Below are 23,515 nucleotides of genomic sequence, written 5' to 3' on the forward strand. Positions count from 1 at the left end.
GAACAGCTACAGGAATCACACCGCTATTTCAGCCAATCAGCGACGTGTACCTCTTTTCTTTATTTTATTATGTTGGTGTCTGAACATAGACTTGACAGTATGATTATGGAATAGTGGAAGGGTAACATTGCCTCTTGATTTTGGCATATCAAACTGACAGATGCATATCTGCTTAGCTAGAGGCAAGACCATTGTTTACTGTGCCCGTGTTACATATTTTAATCGAGAGTTGCCTCCCCTCCATTACTCCATGTGTCAATAGTCTGGATAATTAAAGTTGCAGGTCGAGAAGTATCCATTTTATTTGCTTAAATCCTCTCACAGAGGCTGTTCTCTTCATTTCAGGTTGTTTATAGCACCTACTGTTAATAATTTAGTCAGTGTTTGGCTTTATATTTGTATTGTCACCAATGTATAATCAATAGTTGTGAGATACCTACACCAAATTTGATTAAAATGGGCCCCAGAGTGGTTGGATATAGGTTGTGGGGATCTACTAATCCTGATCACTTCAGAAATCAACGTGCGAATTATGCCGTACGAGTTTCGACATAGTTCTCTTGGACTGCAGAAAACAAATTTCAAAGATGCAAATTTATTGAACAAAGCTTTATTTTTCGAGTTCATTCTTTGTGTCATTACGCGTTCAGTCTATGGATTACCCTTGACCTGACATCGTTGTCTTTCGGAAACGTTTCAAAAGAGCGATGTTTCGGAAAATGCACCAAGCATAGCCCAAAACCCCTCTGTCACTCTTATCAAATAACGGTAGAGAATAGACGGGGTCCAGATCGGATTAGGACTGTAGGGAGCTCCGCCATATCGTAAAGCTTCGTAGACAATCCAGCAGCAGTTGGTACCAAGCGCGAAATAGCTCGCTCCGGTCCACCCGTCTTCGATCTTGTCTTCATCGCAATGGAGGTCATCAAGGTCGAATGTTTTGTTAGGATCTCGTCCCATTGCCTCGACGTCATCGGAAATTTTCAGCATTTTCCGATCGTCTAACCACCAGCTTAGGTACCTTCCGTTGGAAAGTTCTAAAGAAGCGTGCCCGACATCGGTCTGGTTAGGAAACCAAATGTAGACCTTCATGTCTTGTTAGTCTGAAATAATGAATTAATTAGTGCATTAGTGACACCAAACTATTCTGAAATCTCAGTCAATACATAATTTACGAGTGTCAATCTATAGTCCTTCCCACAAGGAACGCCCTTTTTCATACTATGGAATTTACTGTAAATTATTTACTTCTGAGCCGATTGTTTTCTAAATTGCACACAAAAATAGTTGTTTGGTTTTTTTTTGGTAAAACACTTTTCATCTTACGTCAAACCAAATTGAAATTATTTACAAACGGCATTTTTACAATAAAGGGCAACATTTACTTCCATTGAAATATATTTTTTTCTGATGTATAATGTTTAAAACTTTTACATCCAAACTTTTGTTCAACAAATATCACTGACAAAAAGGTTATGATCTTTTTTCATCTGCTAACAAAGGGTGGTTACAGACACTACACTGGTACACCATGACAAAATAAAAAACCTACAAAAACACAAACTAAATGAAAGTTTATTTACTTCTTTTAATGTATTCTAACAAATTAATGGTGTTATTGTTGTAAAACATAAATATTTTATCTTTACCATAAATTTACGATTGTGGTATGCCATATCCATAAAATGCTTAATACTTCATTTCTGTTTGTATTAATGGTTCATGGTAGATCTAATTAAAGTTTATTTCAATAAAAGTATGCCCATTTCACTATTGGAAAATGTACCAATGGGAATTATAATTCCAAGTTTATGCTTATGACAGTAGCTTCTTTCTATTTTCACATTAAGGTTATGGATACTACAATTTTATATATAACAAAACATAAATGCACTTCATCAAACTAATAGTGTGGTATTTATTTGCCAGGATGTCCCATTCAAAACAATTGTAAACATAATATTTATTTTATCTAAGATTCAACTGACTGTTAAAGAACCATGCATCACATGACTAATAAATATGAATGAAAGAAATAAAATAAAACTGCCAGTTGTGCCGAGATATAAAATTATAGTTTCATTTGTAATAGGGTTATTTTAAGGTACAATATACTGATTTACACTGAACTTAGACGGGTAAAGAACCTGAAATAGTAAAGTCAGTAACATTTGGTTATAGACAATACCAAACAAAACCTGGGTTTTAAATACGAAATCATAATGTGCATACACAGTATGTAAACATATATACTATTAAAAAAGTAATAATGTGCATTCTTTGGGTTAAAATGTTCATAAAACAATCAGAAAATAAATGATATTTTTGTTAACACCATTAAACAGTAATCTCGTTAAAACCCAACAAGTAATCATACATTTGAACAAAATCATTTAACTTTGAATATAACTATAAAAGGTTTGAAACAAAACAAATAACATTTCTCATATTTGAAAAATACAGTTCTGAAATGTTGGAGATGATTATTAATGGTTTCAAATCTACTGTTCATGGCCGTGTGTAACATCTGGTAGTGTCCATAACCAATCAAATGAACATACATTGTGTATTTATTTTGAAAATATTAATATTTCAAATGTATCAAGCTTGCTACTTGTATTGTGTTAATGTGTTTACTATATATGACTTGTATGTACAAGTAAATTTTAGGAATTATTTGACTAAAATGTGGGTTTTTTCAAATTTCACCTTAAACTCAATTTTAAAAAATAAATAAAATAGTAATTAGTAATTTGCAAACATATATCATATTGAATCAAATCAAATCCATATCTTATTGATATTATTTTTGACATTTAATCACTTAGTTGTGGGCAAGTTACATTTTACCACAAATTTTCTATATTACTTGTTTGGTTCTGGACATTACAGAGAATCCTTACTGAATGTAAAGCACCCCCAGTGGTATGTTATTGGTAGGATTCTATCTTCAATGTTACGTCTCATTGTAAACTTAATTGGTTAAAAATTGGTTAAAAATTAGCTAAACACTCAACACAATTCAGACATATTTTCAGCATCAGGAATGTCCTGCTAGTCATAATTTTGTTATTTTTAGGAGTGAGTGCTGGATGAAATAACAATCGAGCTATATTATTTATGTTTTTGAAAGGTTACGGACACTACAGGTACAGACACTACAAATCCACGTTCAGTGTGTATTATTTCCAAATCCTTCAGCTACTTTACATTTCTATCACCTTGTAGAGTTTCTTCGTACATCTCTCTTGTAAACCTCAATTGGATGTACAATGTTTTTGATCAAGTTAATCATTATTAGATGGTTAGGGACACTACATATTTTTGTGACAAAATTTTAAGCTGCCTTAATTTTGTTAAATTTTTGTAACATTAAAAAATATTGCACTTTTTATTCCTAAATCATAAATACTAATTATTTGTAAGAACATTCAGTGCAACATTAGTTATTTTCACTTAATGTTTAAGGACTTAATGTCCATATAGCATGAGGTATAGTTTGTTTTTGAAAAAAAACCCATAACGAACTAGTACATTTACATAAATTGCAATACATTTTGAACCTGATGACCAATTTTTATAAAAATAACTCACATATTAAAGATAATTGAATTGTCTGAAACCACTGCCATTTTAACATAAAACATGATTTCAGTGAAAATTAAAATGGAAATCTATAACGACAAAAAGTATCGTAATTTGACCCATTAATTGACTGTGTGTTGTAACCTCACCGTGGTGCAGGGGTGTAACATTCTCTTTGAGAATGGCCAATACAGCACAAATTGAAATTTTGAGTAAAAGTCAGTATATATCTGTGATATTTGTATAGTTGCACAGTTCTTTACACTCATTTTATTTAAATCTTGAATTTTTTTTATTGATGTTGATCATCACCTTATTTGTTTGCATTACCAGTTTGACACCCAACAGCCGATGTATTTTTCGTGCTGGGGTGTCGTTAAACATTCATTCATTCATTCATTCATTCATTCAGTGTGCAATTTTTATTGAAATGAGAAACCTGAAATACTCCACGCAGTTAGGTGTGACTCATATGTACCAACACAAACCAAACAGTGATGTGCTGGGCCACAATATTTCATTGTAGCATAGCATAACACTGAATCATGATTTGGTCCCTTGTTTGTAAACCAAAAAGAGGATTGGACGAAATATAGTGATGGCCTGGTTTCATTATCATGATGGATTTGCTCTCCAAATTTTATTTTAATTTAGCGAAATAATTTAAATTAATAATTGATACTTTGTAAGAAAAATAACAAAATGTTCTTTGCACAGAGAGCTAGCCCTGTGACATGGCAAATGTCATTTGAGATTCGAGATTCAAACTTGGGTTTGTAAAAACATTGGTCAATATATACATAAAACAGCAAAACTCACCCATAGTAATAATGTCATCTGCTGATCGAGTTTGAAATTATAATTTCTTGATTAGTTTATCCTACTAAACTCTTCTCCATATGATACCAGGTGCATAATATATACAGGGATTTATCCAGGATTTTTCGCAAGGGTTCCATGTCTGATACGACTGGCAAAATTAGCGCCAATAAATCATACTTGGGAAGGAAGGAAGGAAATGTTTTATTTAACGACGCACTCAGCACATTTTATTTACGATTATATGGCGTCAGACATATGGTTAAGGACCACACAGATATTGAGAGAGGAAACCCGCTGTCGCCACTTCATAGACTACTCTTTTCGATTAGCAGCAAGGCATCTTTTATAAGCACCATCCCATAGACAGGATAGCACATACCACGGCCTTTGATGTACCAGTCGTGGTGCACTGGCTGGAGCGAGAAATAGCGTTTTTTCAGGCCACCAAATGATGCAGTACACAACTTTTCAATTAATTTAGTAGAACAGACACAATTATATATATATATATATATATATATATATATATATATATATATATATATATATATATTTGGTGGCCTGAAAAAAATCCCAAGTATGATTTATTGGCGCTAATTTTGGCAGTATATAATATATTGGGAATTTTTAGTACAGAAATTGGGAAGTTTCAGTGCCACTTTCCTTTGGGAAGGGGTCTATGTTCGAACCCACAGAACATCTAAGTTGCTATTCGATAGGAGTAGCCTATGTGGAAGTGGCGGGTTTCATATCTCACTATCTGGAACAAGTGTCACACTAAACATATGAAAGACAACATAGCCGTAGTTTGAGTGTGCGAAATGTCATTACCAAGCATTACTTTTTTTTTTTTTTTTTTTTTGTCGAACAAGGAAGCTGAAACTAAATTAAATAAATCAGTTTTTGACACAAACACACAATTAGGTCACGACATATGTTGCGCACGTATTAACTACAAACTGGCTGTCGTCTGAATATTATAGATACTGGTGTTTTTAACTCTTTTATCACTTACACGTCTTACAGAGTTGATTTTTTCAAAACCTTCGTCAACTTTCCGACACCTGATGTGTTTCCACTCTTACGGTTTCGATTTCCTTATCCAATAATAGAACAAACGCATGTGATGATTACAAGTCCTACCTCGCTTTTAGTACGATAGTTACTAATAACAAGAACATTCGGATTTTGACAGGGCGACGATGAGGTTGTATTTATCACCCGTGTCAATTAATCTCTCCTCCCTCCCCCTCCCGCCCCACTCTGGGATTGATGATGAATTGAGAGACAAACCGCCAGGTGACATCTCATCTATAACAATTTAAATATCGACCAATTACACTTCGCCTTTTATAACGTTATTCGGGAGCATACAAATTCTAAACATATCGATCGAGACTATGCAATAGGCGAACTTGTTGGTCTATTTCAACATTGAAAAAACAGGGGGGGGGGGGGGGGGAGAGTGCAGTAATAAACTCTGGATTGTATACTAGTATAAAGAGATTTTATGGCTATACCATCACAGGTTTTTTTCCGTCTTGATGATGATAACTAGTTTAACGTGCCCATATACCACTAGGGTTTCGAACACGCCCATCCCGAGTCCGACCTCCGATAAGATCGGTGGCCTGACTCGGGATGGAGGGGGGGGGGGGGGGGGGGGGGTGAAAATTGGCAGAATTTTGAAAATAGCAATTAGTAAAAAAGTTAATAGAATAAAAAAATAAAATAAAAAAGGTTACAAGCCAAAAATAAAAAGAATTGATTGCCCGGCCGAATATTTATATAATTTGGAGCATTTTAGAAGGACAGTCCAAAATAAAATAAGAGAAAGAAGAGAAGATCGGACTATTTAATAATATTTAAAAATAAAGAAGTAATTTCGACATAACATTTTGAACGCAGATCTAAAAGTTTAAAGTCCGATCGATATGTCCACGCGAGTGGCCTCGTTAAGGCCGTTTGGGTGCACAGCTTAAAGGGACGAGATGGGTGGTGATGATGATGATAACTAGTTTAACGTGCCCATATACCACTAGGGTTTCGAACACGCCCATCCCGAGTCCGACCTCCGATAAGATCGGTGGCCTGACTCGGGATGGAGGGGGGGGGGGGGGGGAGGTGGTGAAAATGGGCAGAATTTAGAAAATAGCAATTAGTAAAAAAGTTAATAAATTAAAGAAAAAAAAGAAAAAGGTTACAAGCCAAAAATAAAAAAGAATTGACTGCTCGGCCGAATATTTATATAATTTGGAGCATTTTAGAAGGACAGTCCAAAATTAAATAAGAGAAAGAAGAGAGGATCGGACTATTTAATAATATTACAAAAAAGAAGTAATACCACATAAAATTTTGAACGCAGATCTAAACGTTTAAAGTCCGATCGATATGTCCACGCGAGTGGCCTCGTTAAGGCCGTTTGGGTGCACAGCTTAAAGGGACGAGATGGGTTGCATCCCGTCAAGAAAACCCCTAGATTGACAGTCGATAGACGTTGAAGGTGTAGTGCTGTGCTGAAATACAGATCTTGAGAAGCCGGATCCGTCTGAACGAGTAGAGTATCAGACTAGGGTATAGTCCAGTCGTCATGGGTTGGTATAGTGGTGCGGACGGGCCCGACTCCGGAGGATACGAGATGGTATCACTATAAAACAATGTAAAGAGATGGGTGGTATCCCGTCAAGAAAACCCCTAGATTGACAGTCGATAGACGTTGAAGGTGTAGTGCTGTGCTGAAATACTGATCTGAAATACAGATCTTGAGAAGCCGGATCCGTCTGAACGAGAGAGAGTATCAGACTAGGGTATATTCCAGTCGTCATGGTTTGGTATAGTGGTGCGGACGAGCCCGACTCCGGAGGATACGAGATGGTATCACTATAAAGCAAGGTAAAGTCTAGAAAAAGAGTAGTAGGGGCCGACCCCGCTTCCTGTTTCTTCTTAGAGTGGGGCGGTCAATTTTCCAGTGCTGCTAGGACAGGCTCGGACATGTAGAGACTAAACGCGAACAACCGTGGCGTTCTGCAGAATGGCCGTCATACGAGTCACGACAAAAACCAAGTCGACAGTCAGACGGAGAAATGACGTGGAGGCAAGTAATCTCGCTAAAAAAGAATCCAACCTGGTGGTGCAGGCTGTCGAAACGAGAAGCGTTCCAGCGTTCAATCAGTTCCAATGGCCGCATACATCCCAGTACAAAACTTCATTTCGCTGACAAAAACAACGAAATGAAGGACCCCCAAGTCGAGCACACGAAAGCACGTGCAGTGTGCACACGCGAAACAAACACGTCTTACCGCGTGGAGCTCCAGACTGGGAATCTTTCGTCTTGAAACGAATTTTATATAAAATTTTATATCGAAATTAGTTTCCGGCATACTTCGTAATTTACCCGAATCATTTCGTATACCTTCGGCATAATCCCGAAATCTTTTCAATTTTTTTTTTTTAAATCACTGGCATGATTTTGCAAGTAAGGTTTTGATTGGTCGAATGAAAGGTCAACTGGACATGATCTCTAACAGGCTGCTGTTAGATCCACATGTAATAGTGGAGTTAATTTTAATTAGATTGAGCCACCCCCGGCTAGGGACGAACCACTGGAGATAGCAACAGGGACTACCTCAGGAGCAGAATCAAAAAACGCGTCAGGGGCGAACCAGGGGGTACCAAAACTGGCGACTCAACCGCCAGCGGCGGTCCCGTCTACTCAGTCGCCCCCTGTGGAGCCCATGGAAGAATGTCCGACCAGCCCCACAGTCTTGCCAACGCCACCTCAACTTCTCGGAAGAGGAAGGGGCCTACTCCCTTCTACAGGAGCCGAAACCAGCCAAGGGACTAGCGACGGCGGATCCATTGGTAGAGATTCACCATTCGGGAACACCAGCTTGGAATATCTCCAAGTCAACACTTTCGTCCCGCTATCACCGATACATTTTCGGTGATTGCGAGATCATTGAGGAGCTCAAGCGGGCGCCGAGTCTGTTGAAGTTCATGCCGATGAAGACGCGGAGGGCAGAGAATTATTGTTTTATATAATTTTCGTATTCTCTGTGATAAACATTCATAGATGCAACAATAAATTAAGTTTCATTTGTGTAGGACTTATTGTTTTTGCGAAACAAATTAATCGTGAAACTTTAAGTTTGAGCAAAAAGCAGATACATTTTTAGTAAAATAAAAAGAAAGTGTAATTAATTAATTTTTAATTCTTTTCACATGCATTGTGATGAACATACATAGGAACAACTATATTTAAAAGAAACGTATCGTCAATCTAGAACATACTAGTATATTTTGTGAGAAATGGAAGTAAACGAAAAACGTTAACGTTAAGTTGAATGCAAAAATATTTTAATTAAAAATGTTTAATTAATTAATTTTTAATTCTTTTCACATGCATTGTGATCAACATCCACATCTGACGTTCCTAAGCAAGCTAGTTCTGTAATGTTTGCACCTGGAGCTCTGTGCTTATTGACACGTTAGGTCATAAACGTATGAGACAGGGGGCGGGGTTGGGGCAACTACCCCCCACCCCTAGTGCTAGAGCAAAACCTCAAATTCGCGTAAACATTATACAGATATTCGGAGAAAATGTGCTAACCTAAGATCTTTTTAGCATTTCCATCAGTTTACCTGCACAATTAGTTGTAATCCATGTAACAATGTGTAGTGTTTAGCATTTCCATCAGTTTACCTGCACAATTAGTTGTAATCCATGTAACAATGTGTAGTGTTTAGCATTTCCATCAGTTTACCTGCACAATTAGTTGTAATCCATGTAACAATGTGTAGTGATTAGCATTTCCATCAGTTTACCTGCACAATTAGTTGTAATCCATGTAACAATGTGTAGTGATTCGTTTATAACCCTATATAGCTGTTATCGGGGCGGGACGTAGCCCACTGGTACAGCGCTCGCTCGATGCGCGGTCGGTGTGGGAACGATCCCCGTCAGTGGGCCCATTGGGCTATTTCTTGTTCCAGCCAGTGCACCACCACCTGTCTGTGGGGTGATGCATATAAAAGACCCCTTGTTGCTAATCGAAAAGAGTAGCCCATGAAGTGGCGACAGCGGGTTTCCTCTCTCAATATCTGTGTGGTCCTTAACCATGTCTGACGCCATATAACCGTAAATAAAATGTGTTGAGTGCGTTGTTAAATAAAACATTTCTTTCTTTTTCTATAGCTGTTTGACAGTAATGCTAATATGAATAAAATGTTGTTATCAAGATTCCAGAATCTTCGTTTAATTCGCTCACAAAATGCGTCAGGTCTGGGATTTAGCTCAGTCGGTTCAGTGCTCGCTTCGGGTGCTTGCGTCGCAGGATCGAACCACCTCGGTGGATCCACTGAAGTGATTGGGTGTTTTATCGTTCCAATGCACCACAACTGGTCAAAAGTCGTGGTATGTGCTTTCCTGTCTGTGGGGAAAGTGCATATAAAAGATCCCTTGCTGTTTTAAGAAAATGCTGCGAGTTTCCTCTGATGACTGTGTCAGAATTACCAAATGTTTGATATCCAATAGCCGATGATTAATTAATGTGCTCTAGTTGCATCGTTAAGCAAAACAAACAAACAATTGTTTCCTTCATTCAGGGCTTCTTCTTCTTCTTTTCTTTTTTTTTTGGGGGGGGGTGTTTGTTTTTTGTGGGGGGTTTCAGTTCCAAATTCCACAAGTTATTTATTTCACGACAAACGATGACCCACCTCCCCCCCCCCCACCCCCCACCCACCCACCCACACACACACACACATTAAAAACGTATTTGCCGATCCCTTGCTGCATTAAGAAAATGTTTCCTCTGATCACTATGTATCAGAATTACCAAATGTTTGACATCCAATAGCCGATGATTAATTAATCAATGTGCTTTAATGGTATCGTTAAGCAAAACAAACAAACAATTGTTTCCTTCAATCATTGCTTCTTCGTTTTTTCTTGTTGTTTGTTATTATTTGTTTGGGTTTTTATGGGGTGTTTTTTTTTCAGTTCCAAATTTCACAAGTTATTTATTTAACGACAAAAGATTACCCTCCCCCCACACACACACATTAAAAACATATTTGCCGATAAAAGACCAATATAAATAACTATGGTAGGAATTGACTATTGTATGAAATCACTTTTTACAATGGTACGAAATGATTATCGTACGATTTCTTTTGTTTATATTATGGCCAGTGTGTTTACACATTGCACAGGTTAGTAATTCATATTTCGGTATTTTCAAAACACACACACACTTTTCGTATTCATTTTAGCGCAGAGAGACCATTTTCGATGAGCATAAGCATTCGATTCTAAAGCATATCAATATGAACAGATCTGATAGTTGTTATCCAGATGATTTCTATTCTTCAAATGAGCACTATACATTTTTCCTGACTTGTCTGCAGGACTGCCAATCTCAAAACCATTCGCTGCTGTTTGGTAGCCCAGGCTGTCACAGCAGCGGGTTTCCTCTTCTATTCTGTATGCCAAGTGTCCATATAACTATATTATTCCAGACATTAAACAACCGAGCGAAACACACGTTCTTTTTCAGAGTTTAGACCTAGTTGTTTTAAAAACAAACAATAAAAATATTCCAATATGCAAATTTGCTAAACAAAGCTTTATTTTGGGGGGGAATCATTATTCGCGCCATTAAGCTATCCGTCTATCTATACACCGCCTCTCCAAAAATGAGATCAAATACATCAAATGAGCGATGTAATGGGAAATGTACCAAGCATAGCCCAAAACCCCTCCGTCACTCTTACCAAATAACGGTAGAGAATAGACGGGGTCCAGATCGGATTAGGACTGATGGGAGCACCGCCATGTCGTAAAGCTTCGTAGACAACCCAGCAGCAGTTGGTACCAAGCAGGAAATAGCTCCCTCTGTTGCTCCATTCGATCCACCAGTCTTCGATATCTTCTTCGTCGTAATCAAGGTCATCAAGGTCGAATGTTTTGTCAGGATCTCGTTCTTCTGCCTCGACGTCATCCTCCAAGGATTCGTGAGATGATCCGTGAATTGTCAGCGGTTTACTTTTCTTCTTTCCTTCATCTGGCCACCAGCTTATGTACCTTCCGTTGGAGAGTTCTAGAGAAGCATGACCAACATGGGACGAGTTAGGAAGCCAGATGTAGACCATCATATCTTGTTAGTCTGAAATAAAGAATTAATGAGTGCATTAGTGACACCAACCTGTTCCTAAATCTCAGTTTGATGCACAATTTAAGAGTGTCGATCTTGTGATGGCGTTTACTGACATTGTTATTCGGGTGTTGCTCTGCCAATTATAAAACTAAATGACGAATTTTAATTTGATTTAGCGAAATAATTTAAATTAATAATTGATATTCTGTAAGAAAATAAAGCAAAGCATGTCCCCTACCGGGCCCAACGTATTTTCTTATCTCCTAAGTTAAAGGCCCATGACTCTGCAAAAAAAAAAAAGGGAATATCGCCACAAAATTCATCTTGATCTGTAACAGTACATAATAGTTGTACACAAAATGTCAGCTCAATATACTAAGGAATTCCGAAAAAAAAGTGCGGAAAACAAATTTTTGTATCTCCACATTTCAAGGGCCATAACTCTGTCAAAAATGGGTAAATCGTCATGAATTTCAAAACGTGATCAACAGAGCTTAATAAAGATGTACACAAAATTTCAGCTCAATATCTTGGGAAATCGTGGGGGAAAACGTCTGTAAAACTATATGTGTCACAGACAGATGGACTGACAGACAGGCAGACGGACAGACAGACAGACAGACGGCGATGAAACCTATAGTCCCCTCCGGTCGGATCGGTATGGGACTAATAAATGGATATTTACAATGTTTGAAGTTAGGAGATAATGTAGCGAAATGTTCTCTACACCTAGAGCTAGCCCTGTGACATGGCAAATGTCATTCGAGATTCGAAATTCAAACTTGAGTTGGTAAAAACATTGGTCAGTATATAAATTAAACAGTAAAACTCACCCGTAGTAACAGTGCCATGTGCTCATGCAGTTTGAAATTATAGTTTTCTTTATTTGATTATTCTTTTATTCATTTCATTTTAAACTTATTTTCGTGCTTATCTCCTATTAAGGTTCAAACACACCTCAGCTATCTGGGCTGTCTGTCCAGGACAGTGAATTAGTTGTTAAGTGTTTAGTGAGAAAGAAGTGTAGTGGTCTTTTACCTACCCACTGAGTCGTTAAAACTCGCTGTGGGTGGGAGCCGGTACCGGGCTGCGAACCCTGTACCTACCAGCCTTATGTCCGATGGCTTAACCACGACGCCACCGAGGCTAGTATTCTTTTTATTAATGTGCTACTACTAGCTGGAGATCCGTTTTATATGTGTCTGGAATATTAAGAAAATGGGAAAATAATCATCTCAAACTCAGACGTCTATCACTATGGGCGAGTATTGTTTTATTAGAATCTTGACCAATGTTTTCCTTTTCGTTTTCAGGCTGTCCAGCGCACCCTTAACAAAAAGTAGGACAAAATTAGGAATACAAATATAGACAAAAGTACGACAAAAGTGGGAAAAGTATGATAAAAGTAGGACTGAAACAGTATGTAGCAACATTATTCATGTTCTTACTGGGTAAACGAATGTGTTAAATCCAAAAGGTTGTATTACTGAGAACATGTTTAAATTTCATCTCACATTGACTTTCAGGGTGTAAATGTAATATGTTGAGGATGTCTGGTGCCGCAAATTGGCAGATATATCTTGCCGCAAAAACAAACCCCAAAAAACCCACACCACCTTTCCCCATAACTGTTAACTTTTATAATAACACAAGCAATGCACACTTTAAAGAAAGAAGTGTTTTATTTAACGACGCACTCAACACATTTTATTTACGGTTATATGGCGTCAGACATATGGTTAAGGACCACACAGATTTTGAGAGGAAACCCGCTGTCGCCACTACATGGGCTACTCTTCCGATTGGCAGCAAGGGATCTTTTATTTGCGCTTCCCACAGGAAGGATAGCACAAACCAGCAGTATCAGCAGTAACAGTAGCAGTAGCAGCAGCAGCAGCAGCAGTAGTAGTAGTAATAGTAGTAGTGACAGTAGTAGTAGTAGTAGTAGTAGTAGTAGTAGCAGTAGCAGTAGTAGTATAAAGCCTCAGTCACACTGAATCGGAAACCCGCTGTCGCCACTACATAGGCTACTCTTCCGATTGGCAGCAAGGGATCTTTTATTTGCGCTTCCCACAGGCAGGATAGCACAAACCATGGCCTTTGTTGAACCAGTTATGGATCACTGGTCGGTGCAAGTGGTTTACACCTACCCATTGAGCCTTGCGGAGCACTCACTCAGGGTTTGGAGTCGGTATCTGGATTAAAAATCCCATGCCTCGACTGGGATCCGAACCCAGTACCTACCAGCCTGTAAACCGACTATTAGGGAACAAGGAAGTTGAAACTTAATTAAATCAGTTTTCTACACACACGATTTGGTCAAAACATTTGTTAAGAATGTATTAACTACAAACTGTCTGTCATCTGAATATTATAGATACTGTTGTCTTTAACATTTTTATTACTTACACTTCTTAAAGATTGTTTTTTCAAAACTTTCCGACACCTGATATGTTTTCCCTCTTACGGTTTCGTTTTCCTGATCCAATAATAGAACAAACGCATGATTACGAGTCCAAGGTCCTGCCTCGCTTTCACTCACTTAACAAAAACAACAACAACAACAACAACAACAATAATAATAATTCATCATTATTACTAGTAGTAGTAGTAGTAGTTTTAGTAGTAGTAGTAGTAGTAGTAGTAGTAGTAGTAGTAGTAGCAGCAGTAGTAGCAGTAGTAGTAGTAGTAGTAGTAGTAGTAGTAGCAGTAGCAGTAGCAGCAGCAGCAGCAGCAGCAGCAGCAGCAGTAGCAGCAGTAACAGTAGCAGTAGCAGCAGCAGCAGCAGTAGTAGTAGTAGTAGTAGCAGCAGCAGCAGTAGTAGTAGTAGTAATAGTAGTAGTGACAGTAGTAGTAGTAGTAGTAGTAGTAGTAGTAGTAGTAGTAGTAGTAGTAGTAGTAGTAGTAGTAGTAGCAGTAGCAGTAGTAGTATAAAGCCTCAGTCACAATGGATCGTACATTTTCTAGATCCTGCGATTGGTGGCAATTTGGCCGAGGTACGACTCAATCGGCAATATTTAATACGATCTCCATTTGCGATCGCATACTGCGATTGCTCTTAAGATTGGTAGTAGGACATCGTACGATTGGTGGTACGCGTGGGCGTGCGATCACCAACGATTGGGAATTGTTAGTACAGAAATTGGGAAGTTTCAGTGCCATGTTCCTTTCGGAAGGGGTTTATGTTCGGACCCACAGAACATCTAAGTTGCTATTCGATAGGAGTAGCCTATGTGGAAGTGGCGGGTTTCATATCTCACTGTCTGGAACAAGTGTCACAATAAACATATGAAAGACAACATAGCCGTAGTTTGAGTGTGCGAAATGTTATTACCAAGCATTACTTTTATTTTATTTTGTTTGTGACGAACAAGGAAGCTGAAACTAAATTAATTAAATTAGTTTTTGACACAAACACGCGATTTGGTCACGACATATGTTGCGCATGCATTAACTACAAACTGGCTGTCGTCTGAATATTACAGATACTGGTGTTTTTAACTCTTTTATCACTTACACGTCTTACAGAGTTGCTTTTTCAAAACCTTCGTCAACTTTTCGACACCTGATGTGTTTCCACTCTTACGGTTTCGTTTTCCTGATCCAATAATAGAACAAAAGGATGTGATGATTACGAGTCCTACCTCGCTTTCAGTACGATAGTTACTAATAACAAGAATATTCGAATTTTGACAGGGCGACGATGAGGTTGTATTTATCACCCGTGTCAATTAATCTCCCCCCCCCCACCCCCCATCCCCCCGCCCCACTCTGGGACTGATGATGAATTGAGAGCCAAACCGCCAGTGTCGATCCCTTCTGCTAATCCACCCCCGGCTAGGGACGAACCACAGGAGATAGCAACAGGATCTACTTCAGGAGCAGAACCAGAAAACGCGTCAGGGGCGAACCAGCGGGTACTAAAACTGGCGACTCAACCGCCAGCGATGGTCCCGTCTACTCAGTCTCTCCCGTGGAGCCCATGGATGAATGTCCGACCAGCCCCACAGTCTCGCCAACGCCACCCTCAACTCCTCACAAAAGGAAGGGGCCTCGCCAACGCCACCCTCAACTTCTCACAAGAGGAAGGGGCCTCGCCAACGCCACCCTCAACTTCTCACAAGAGGAAGGGGCCTACTCCCTTCTACAGGAACCGAAACCAGCCAAGGGACTAGCGACAGCGGATCTACTGGTGGAGACTCACCCTCCGGGAACACCAGCTTGGAATATCTCCAAGTCAACACTTTCCAGTGGCGGATCCAAAAAATCCTCTTCTTTTTTTTGGGGGAGGGGGGGGGGGGGGTGCCAATGACATGAGGTGGAATGCCAAGGGAACTTTGGGGGAGGTTTGGAGGGGGATCGTAAAACAATGAAAATTAATATATAATAAAATTATAACTATCGCAAAATTTAGGGGGAGGGGCCGGGCTTCCTCCCCCCCCCCCCCCCGATCCGCCTCTGCTTTCGCCCCACTATCACCGATACATTTTCGCCGTAGAGCGGTAACCACTCTATAGATATATATTGCTACCTAATTGCTACAAACCACTTGTATCACTGAATATGTTAGGACAGAAGAAAATGCATTATGAATTATTAAGTTCACTCAATATGTACATGTTTTTCTTGTATTGATTCCGTTATCAAACCTCTAAAGCTGTATTTAACAATTCTTGACATTTGACCTTCACATGTGATCTTGATGTTGTCAGGAAAAAAGAATCGATATACGTGCATATGTTAGGATAGAAATAAATACATTATCTATAATTAAAATGAATGAATTAATGAATGTTTCACGACACCCTATCACAGACAGATACTGACTTTTACTCAAAATTTATTTGTGCTGTATTAGCCATTCTCAAAGAGAATGTTACACCCCTGCACCACGGTGAGGTTACAGCACGCGCAGGGGTATCTATAATTAAGTCAGGATTAGCAGTGTGGGTGAGCTGAAAACTTCACCAAACAATAAAAGAAAGAAATGTTTTATTTAATGACGCACTCAACATATTTTATTTACGGTTACATGGCGTCAGACATATGGTTAAGGACCACACAGATATTGAGAGAGAGGAAACCCGCCGTCGCCACGTCATGGGCTACTCTTTTCGATTAGCAGCAAGGGATCTTTTATATGCACCATCCCACAGACAGGGTAGTACATACCACAGCCTTTCATATACCAGTCGTGGTGCACTGGCTGGAACGAGAAATAGCTCAATGGGTCCACCGACGGGGATCGTTCCCAGACCGACCGCGCATCGAGCGAGCGCTTTACCACTGGGCTACGTCCCGCCCCCTCACCAAACAATGAATAAATAGCATAATCCTAGTTGTCTTCTAACCCAATAGCAATTATTACACGAAATTATTTCGCCAAATGAAAATAAAATTCGCCAACTTATTTTAAAATTTGCAATTGGTGAATTTGGCGGGTGAACAGCCGGTGTAACGTGGTATTTTGATTCCCGTAGAATACTGACTCCCGGTCACATTTCTACGGCAAAAGGAGTCAGTTTTCTACAGGAGAAAAATGACTCCCAGCTCAAAAACCCGTAGTACTACGACCCCACACACGTTGAAAACTGACCCCCATAGAATAATGACTCCACTTGAAATCATAGAAAATCTTCTTAATGGGATTTCAACAAGTTTCTATGTAAGTTATTTTGCTATAATATATTACGTTTACAGTCAGTCCTCTATAAAACAACAACCCATAGGAACTTTAAAAGTGGCCTCTATCATCAAGTGACATTTTATATAGTTCAAAATAGATGCAAATATAGTATGGATTGAGCTGTTCATTTATATGAAAGTGGTTGTTATTCCCATTCTCTGCATTCACCTCATATTTTGCCAATACGGGAATCCCAACATGCAAGTTAAAAAAAAGTTTTAAACCAGTTTTATTATCTTTCCGTTGTGCACATTGTTTACATAATTAGACCCACTCGTGTAGAATGACCCATGTATGTATGTTCTATGTATGTAAGTATGTATGTATTTTATGTATGAATATATATATATATCTATATATCTATCTATCTATCATATATATTGTATGTATGTCGGGTTTGACTAGTATATACATAGATATGAACGCACGGGCGTAGGGAATAATTAAATCCTTTCTGGCCTCACAAATTGTTTATGCCATAGCTGGGACTCGAACCTATATCACCGAATCGCCCGCAACGAACGGGGCTAACCATTTTATCCTAAAGATAACTTTGCTTATCGTTAAGACTCTCCCCTCCATTTACAAATGGAATAGGCCAGTACTTATGTTTACTTTACTCCATGAAAGGGGCGGGATCTAGCTCAGTCGGTTGAACGCTCGCTTGAGGTGCCACGGTCACAGGATCGAACCTCCTCGGTGGATGTCTACCATTGGGCTTTTTTTCGTTCCAACAAGTGCACCACGACTGGTATATCAAAGGTCGTGGCATGTACTGTTCTGTCTATGGGAAAGTGCATATAAAAGATCTCTTGCTGCTAAAGGAAAAAAGTAGCGGTTTCCTCTGACTACGTGTCACAAAAAACAAATGTTTGACATCCAATAGCCGATGACTAATTAATCAATGTCCTCTAGTGGTGTCGATAAACAAAACAAACTTCCAACTTTACTCCATGAAAAATCATAAAACTAGTGGCTAGGTTATAGGCCTCAAGTATGGTAGGTACTGGGTTCGCATTTCAGTACTAGATTCAACCCAACTCAACTGGCTTAAACCCGATTAATAATTACTGGCAAACCAATCAGCCAAATGTAATGAAACTTGGGTGTAATTATAAGGTATGGGAGCCCATTCAAATACACTAAAGATTTTGTAGACTCCTGTTAGGTTTTAAAAAAAATTCATGGGAAGCATGCAAACTCAGCCTGCCAGTCTAGACCACCACCCCCCCCCCCCCCCCCCCCCCCCACCCCCACCCCCCCCCCCCTTGCAAAATGTTCTGCACCCACGCCTGGATTGATTAAAATGTCTGATTTGATGATGTGAGTTTCTTCTTTCATTACCAACAAATATGGCGTTCATAGCAACATGATACTGTGATAAACAAATGTCTGTAGAGATTTCCTTTATAACAACATTGAGATTATTCATCCAATAATGCCCGTTTTCATGTCAGGTAGTTATTCGGCAAATAGGTGCCTATAACAACAGCAAAAAGGACATAAAAATTCTTGCCGCTATGTTTTGTTTTTGTTTTCTGTTGCAGGGAATGAATGAATGAATGTTTAACAACACCCCAGCAAGAAAAATACATCGGCTATTGGGTGTCAAACTATGGTAATGCAAAAGATAAATAAAGTGATGATCAACATCAATATAAAAATTTAAGATTTAAATAAAAACAGTGTAAGGAACTGTGCAAAAATACAAATATCACAGATAGATACTTATTTTTACTCAACATTTCAATTGTGCTGTATTGGCCATTCTCAAAGAGAATGTTACACCCCTGCACCACGGTGAGGTTACAGCACGCGCAGGGGCTGTTGCAGGGAAACGCAACATACAGAAACAAATACCAAACATGGTAAATAGATAATATTGAAATAACTGTCACATGACTTGTTGCCTCATTCCAGTACAACTGATTTTATTATGTTGCAGACATAAAATATCAATTAAGAAATATGACAATAATTGGGGGGGGGGGGGGGATTAATCAATTAATTGATCAAATTTCTTTACATAAAAGTTTGCACGTATGGAACAAGTTAGGGCAATTACGTTTCTAGGTTTCACTTTCCATTTGAGAATTTAGTTTCTAGGTTTCACTTTCCATTTTAAAATTCATTTTGGTTTACTGCAATGAAACTTCAATCATTCTGAAAAACCTGTTCAGAGTTCTGAAAAGAAAACATAGCCTATACATTTTTAAGACATTTATTTTTTATTGGCAAGATACATTCCCTCCAAACTGGACACGCTTTAAACAAATACAATTAGGAAGTAATTATGTATAGTGTGTCTGTACGTCTGTGTGTGGTGTGCGCGCGCTTCTGTGTATAGTTTACATGTATATATATTATTTTCGTGAAACCAGTCTGTGTAGTTTACTTCAACTTCTCTTCCAGGTCTTCCCAGTCACATAGCAAATTGAATATATTTGCATCCATTTCCTTAGCAACATGATCTAAACCCGATATGGTGTAGGGGGTATTTCTAAACTTCTGGACAAATACCATATCCATTCCTTCTCGTTCTTTCAAAATATCAGAGTCAGTTTGGCTGTTCACCAGTGCAGAAATTAAAGTCTGCTCAGATATGTACCTCCAATATTTTGATGGCACAGAATCTTTTACAGGTCTGTATGGTGGTCTAGAAAACAGCGTTTCTTCGACATCAAGAACTGGTTCGAAGTGATCGTTCAAGTTTTGGTTGTAAGCAGCACATTGGGATGGCAGTTCACCTGTATTTAATAAGGGTTTATATGGTAACCATGTGTAGAATGATTCCCCATCTACCTTCCCGTGAACACAGTAAACATACACTGTTGTGTTTGTAATGCTTGCGAAAGTGAAAATTTCTAACTTTGTACCCCACGTTCCCTCTTGTTGCATTTTCGTTACGTGTTGATGGAAGTGCTCTGACTGGATTTGCTGGAAAATGTGTTTATTGGCGTTAATGAAGTTGACAACTTCCTCTCTAACTACCTTATAATTGGATTGTACTCCACTTAATATGTAGATAATTGAACGAAATAGACAATTCCCATCACCTCTCATGGAAACCACCTTGACGGGTGATGCATCTGACCTGATTTTACGGCAAATTCCCATCTCCGCGTGTCCATTTTTTACATTTAAACCAAATATTTGTGATTTTGTGGCTTGCCATTCCTTGTCAACTGCATGGAACCGAATACTGGTGCTTCCTGGTTCTTCAGTTTGGCCTCGAACCTCAACCTCGTGTTGACTGAACTCATCCTCATATACTTTTAATTTCCTTTTCTTAAATGCAAGTTCTTTACCATTTTCTTTTATAGCATGACTTTTGTCAGTGTTACAGCTTCGATTCCTTCGGTGTGCCTTGTCGTGACAGTTTTAGCCTATTACAATTAATTGTCGTTTTGACAGCTTGCAAATACAACGAAAGCTGAACGAATGCCTTGCATCTGTTTCCCAATGCTAAATCGGCCGATTCAGTGTCTGGCCCACTAGAAATATCTAGTTCAATAGGTAGCCGAGCTGATCTCCCTTAAACAAGAACAAATGGGGTCTTCTTCGTTGACTCGTGCTCCGCCGTTCTGTATGCAAACAGCATATATGGCAATTTTTCATCTCAGACATTTTGATGTTCAATGACGTAACATCCAAACATGCTACACGGTATTGTTATATCTTTTAGTTTGTCCTCCTGTCCGTGGGTAATAGGGCGAGGCAATGCGGTGGTCAGTTCCCATCTTTTGACAAAACCTGTCGTTCAGATCATTACAAAATTCTCTTCCTTGATATGTAATAAGAACTTCAGGACACCCGTGGCTCGATACAAACTTTACTAACACACAGAGGACACTGTGTGCTGTCTTGTCAATAATTGCCTCGGTTTCAACCCATTTTGTCAAGTATTCCGTAAAAACCAAAATGTATCGGTTTCCTGCCAAAACAAAAGAAAAAACCCATTAAGCATTCTATTGCATGCCATGTTACTATCCAGCAATCAAGATATACCAATGAAAAAAAGAGAACCTATGGTAATTTGGACACATTATTTTCCCATTGCTAACAGTAAACTCTATAAAATACATAAAAAGGCTAAATGTGAAATGGCTCTTTGGCTAGTGGGTGAAGTCAGTATATTGTAACGACCGTGGCCATACATTCATAGCAACTCTCATTAGCGAAATAATAATTCATTTTGTCAGGATGAATCATGAGTGATTTGAAAGGCAAATGAGTAACCAAACAAGATGTAAATAAATAATATTTGTTTATTTATTTCTGCACAAACAATATATTTCAATCTTGGTGTATTCTCAACAGTTTTTCTTATTCTGTATAACTAATTCTAATTTCTACATTATCACTAATTAATAACACTGAGCTACTTCAAACTATACTACTGAAGTTGTTTCCCCAATATGCAAATTTGCATGCTATTTTTATACCAAACGTGTATTTTATCCCTTTCTTTATACTTCTTTTTTTTCTAAATAATCATTTCTGTCATTAAGGATTTGAACAACAAATGTTCATTAGTATTTAATGTCAATCTTCTAAACTGCATTCTATAATTTCAATGCTTGTTTTGGTAAACAACAACTTTTTCTGTGTGTACTGTTATTTACTTTACGTGTCGAATTTAGTCCTATAAATAGAACTGTCAAACGGTAAGAACTCCGTTATTACTGATCAAGACATGTAATCTAACCAAAAATTACTTTTAAATAATCTTATAAAAATGAGTGAAGCCGTTATAATTCGTTTTGTAACTTTGCTAAAATAATTGTTTAGTTTGTAAACATAGAAATACACCCACGTACCCGTGATAAACGTTTGTGGCTTCACTCCCCGGCGCTTGTCATGTCATGTCATAGGGTTTACGTGCACATTCAGAGCAAGCTGTTGTAGCTCACGCCTGTCGTGGGCGCAAGTGCTTGCGAAGCAAGCTCTGTCGTCCAAGACAGAAAGTTGGGGGGGGGGGGGGGGGGGGGACCGCCTGCACTGGCAGGTGCAAGGGAGCACCAGCAGTCCGACCGGGATTGGTAGCAGGCGGGGGCCCCGGCGCTGTCAAACAACCGCTTATATATGCAAACGACCCCAGCACCGCTCTAGCTGGAATTCCAGCAATGCGGGTGACCTGACCCAGCCTTGCTGGGCTATCGCACATGCGCTGTGCGTGTCTATAGTTGTTGCCGTAAAACGACCTAATTACTAAATAATTAATAAGTAGAAATAGGTAATTAATTATGTTTTACCTCTATTAAACATCTACTTAAATTAATTACATTGCATAACTAAATGTTAATACTTTATCGGTAACATCATATGTAAATAACTATATTAAACGACAATAATTGCCGTAACACGAATCGTCGCTAATGATGGCCGTTCAGACGTGTCTTCTCACAGTTTATTCAATACGATGTGGAATCCTATGTTCCTCTGTTGGCAAACAATTACAAAGATGTCTTTTCAGGTAACTGTCCTTCGAATAATAACTGTCACGCGTGAATATCACAACAAATGTTCAAAGTTATGAAGTTTCCTTTTCGCCCCATGACGAAATCGCACCGTGTGTAAACTGACCCATAAGTTAAAGCCGCACACCCTAGTTCCATCCAGCGAAAATAAATTATAATTTGGTTAATCTACAAACCTGTAACACACTTAGATCACGTTTTTATCAAATGGAGTGAAAAAGCAGGTTTTATATCAATAAATACCATGGGAATCCCCATGTCCCAATTGCTTGAAATAATTTTGAAAGTTTGTATTCTGATGTCACCGGTAGATGTCGCTCGAAGCACAACAATGCCTACGTCACGACAGATTTCACAGACTTGGGGTGCGTTCTTTTCACCTCTCCTGGACATGTTCCAACTGTTCTGTTCTGGTTGTATCCCCTCTAAGACTTAGCAAAATTATTGGTTTTAAGGGTTTGTAACATTTTGTATTGAGACACTTACTTGTCTGAACTTTATTGTTACTGAAAATGTTCACGAACTGTGAAGAAAAATCTCACAAATGAACAACAACAAATCGGATGTTGATTGCGCGAACCGTGCACGAGAAAACAAACCGAACCAAAATGATAACGGTCACGTGGTATACCAACATCTGTGACGTTTACACAGGAAGATTCCCTCTAAAAATAGATTGGACCTCGCTTGCTTAACGTTTTTTTCTCGATAGCACGTCTTGTGAAAAAATTCAAAAAATGCATTTCGTGGTTTTACAAACATCAGGATTACCAAAAAGCACTTCAGGT

General features: G+C 38.7%; 1 protein-coding gene and 1 long non-coding RNA gene across 3 annotated transcripts; both read right to left on the bottom strand.

The window, feature by feature from the left end:
- Positions 1-594: 594 nt before the first annotated feature.
- Positions 595-5,700, bottom strand: LOC121381829. The gene is made up of 2 exons (XR_005959085.1): positions 5,423-5,700; positions 595-1,103 (listed from the first exon to the last, which is right to left on the bottom strand). It is a non-coding gene; the product is annotated as an uncharacterized LOC121381829 (long non-coding RNA).
- Positions 5,701-11,001: 5,301 nt separating this feature from the next.
- On the bottom strand, positions 11,002-15,203 carry LOC121381828. Of its 2 annotated transcripts, none has more exons than XM_041511189.1 (2): positions 15,079-15,203; positions 11,002-11,570 (listed from the first exon to the last, which is right to left on the bottom strand). In XM_041511189.1, exon 2 carries the CDS (start codon positions 11,557-11,559, stop codon positions 11,116-11,118), a length of 444 nt encoding a protein of 147 aa, XP_041367123.1. In that variant the 5' UTR covers positions 11,560-11,570; positions 15,079-15,203; the 3' UTR covers positions 11,002-11,115. The 2 variants fall into 2 exon arrangements, with proteins under 2 accessions (XP_041367123.1, XP_041367124.1); XM_041511190.1 differs by lacking the exon at positions 15,079-15,203 and adding an exon at positions 13,971-14,035.
- Positions 15,204-23,515: the final 8,312 nt, after the last annotated feature.

Source organism: Gigantopelta aegis, chromosome 9, assembly GCF_016097555.1.
Source record: "Gigantopelta aegis isolate Gae_Host chromosome 9, Gae_host_genome, whole genome shotgun sequence".
Lineage (NCBI taxonomy): Eukaryota > Metazoa > Mollusca > Gastropoda > Neomphalida > Peltospiridae > Gigantopelta > Gigantopelta aegis.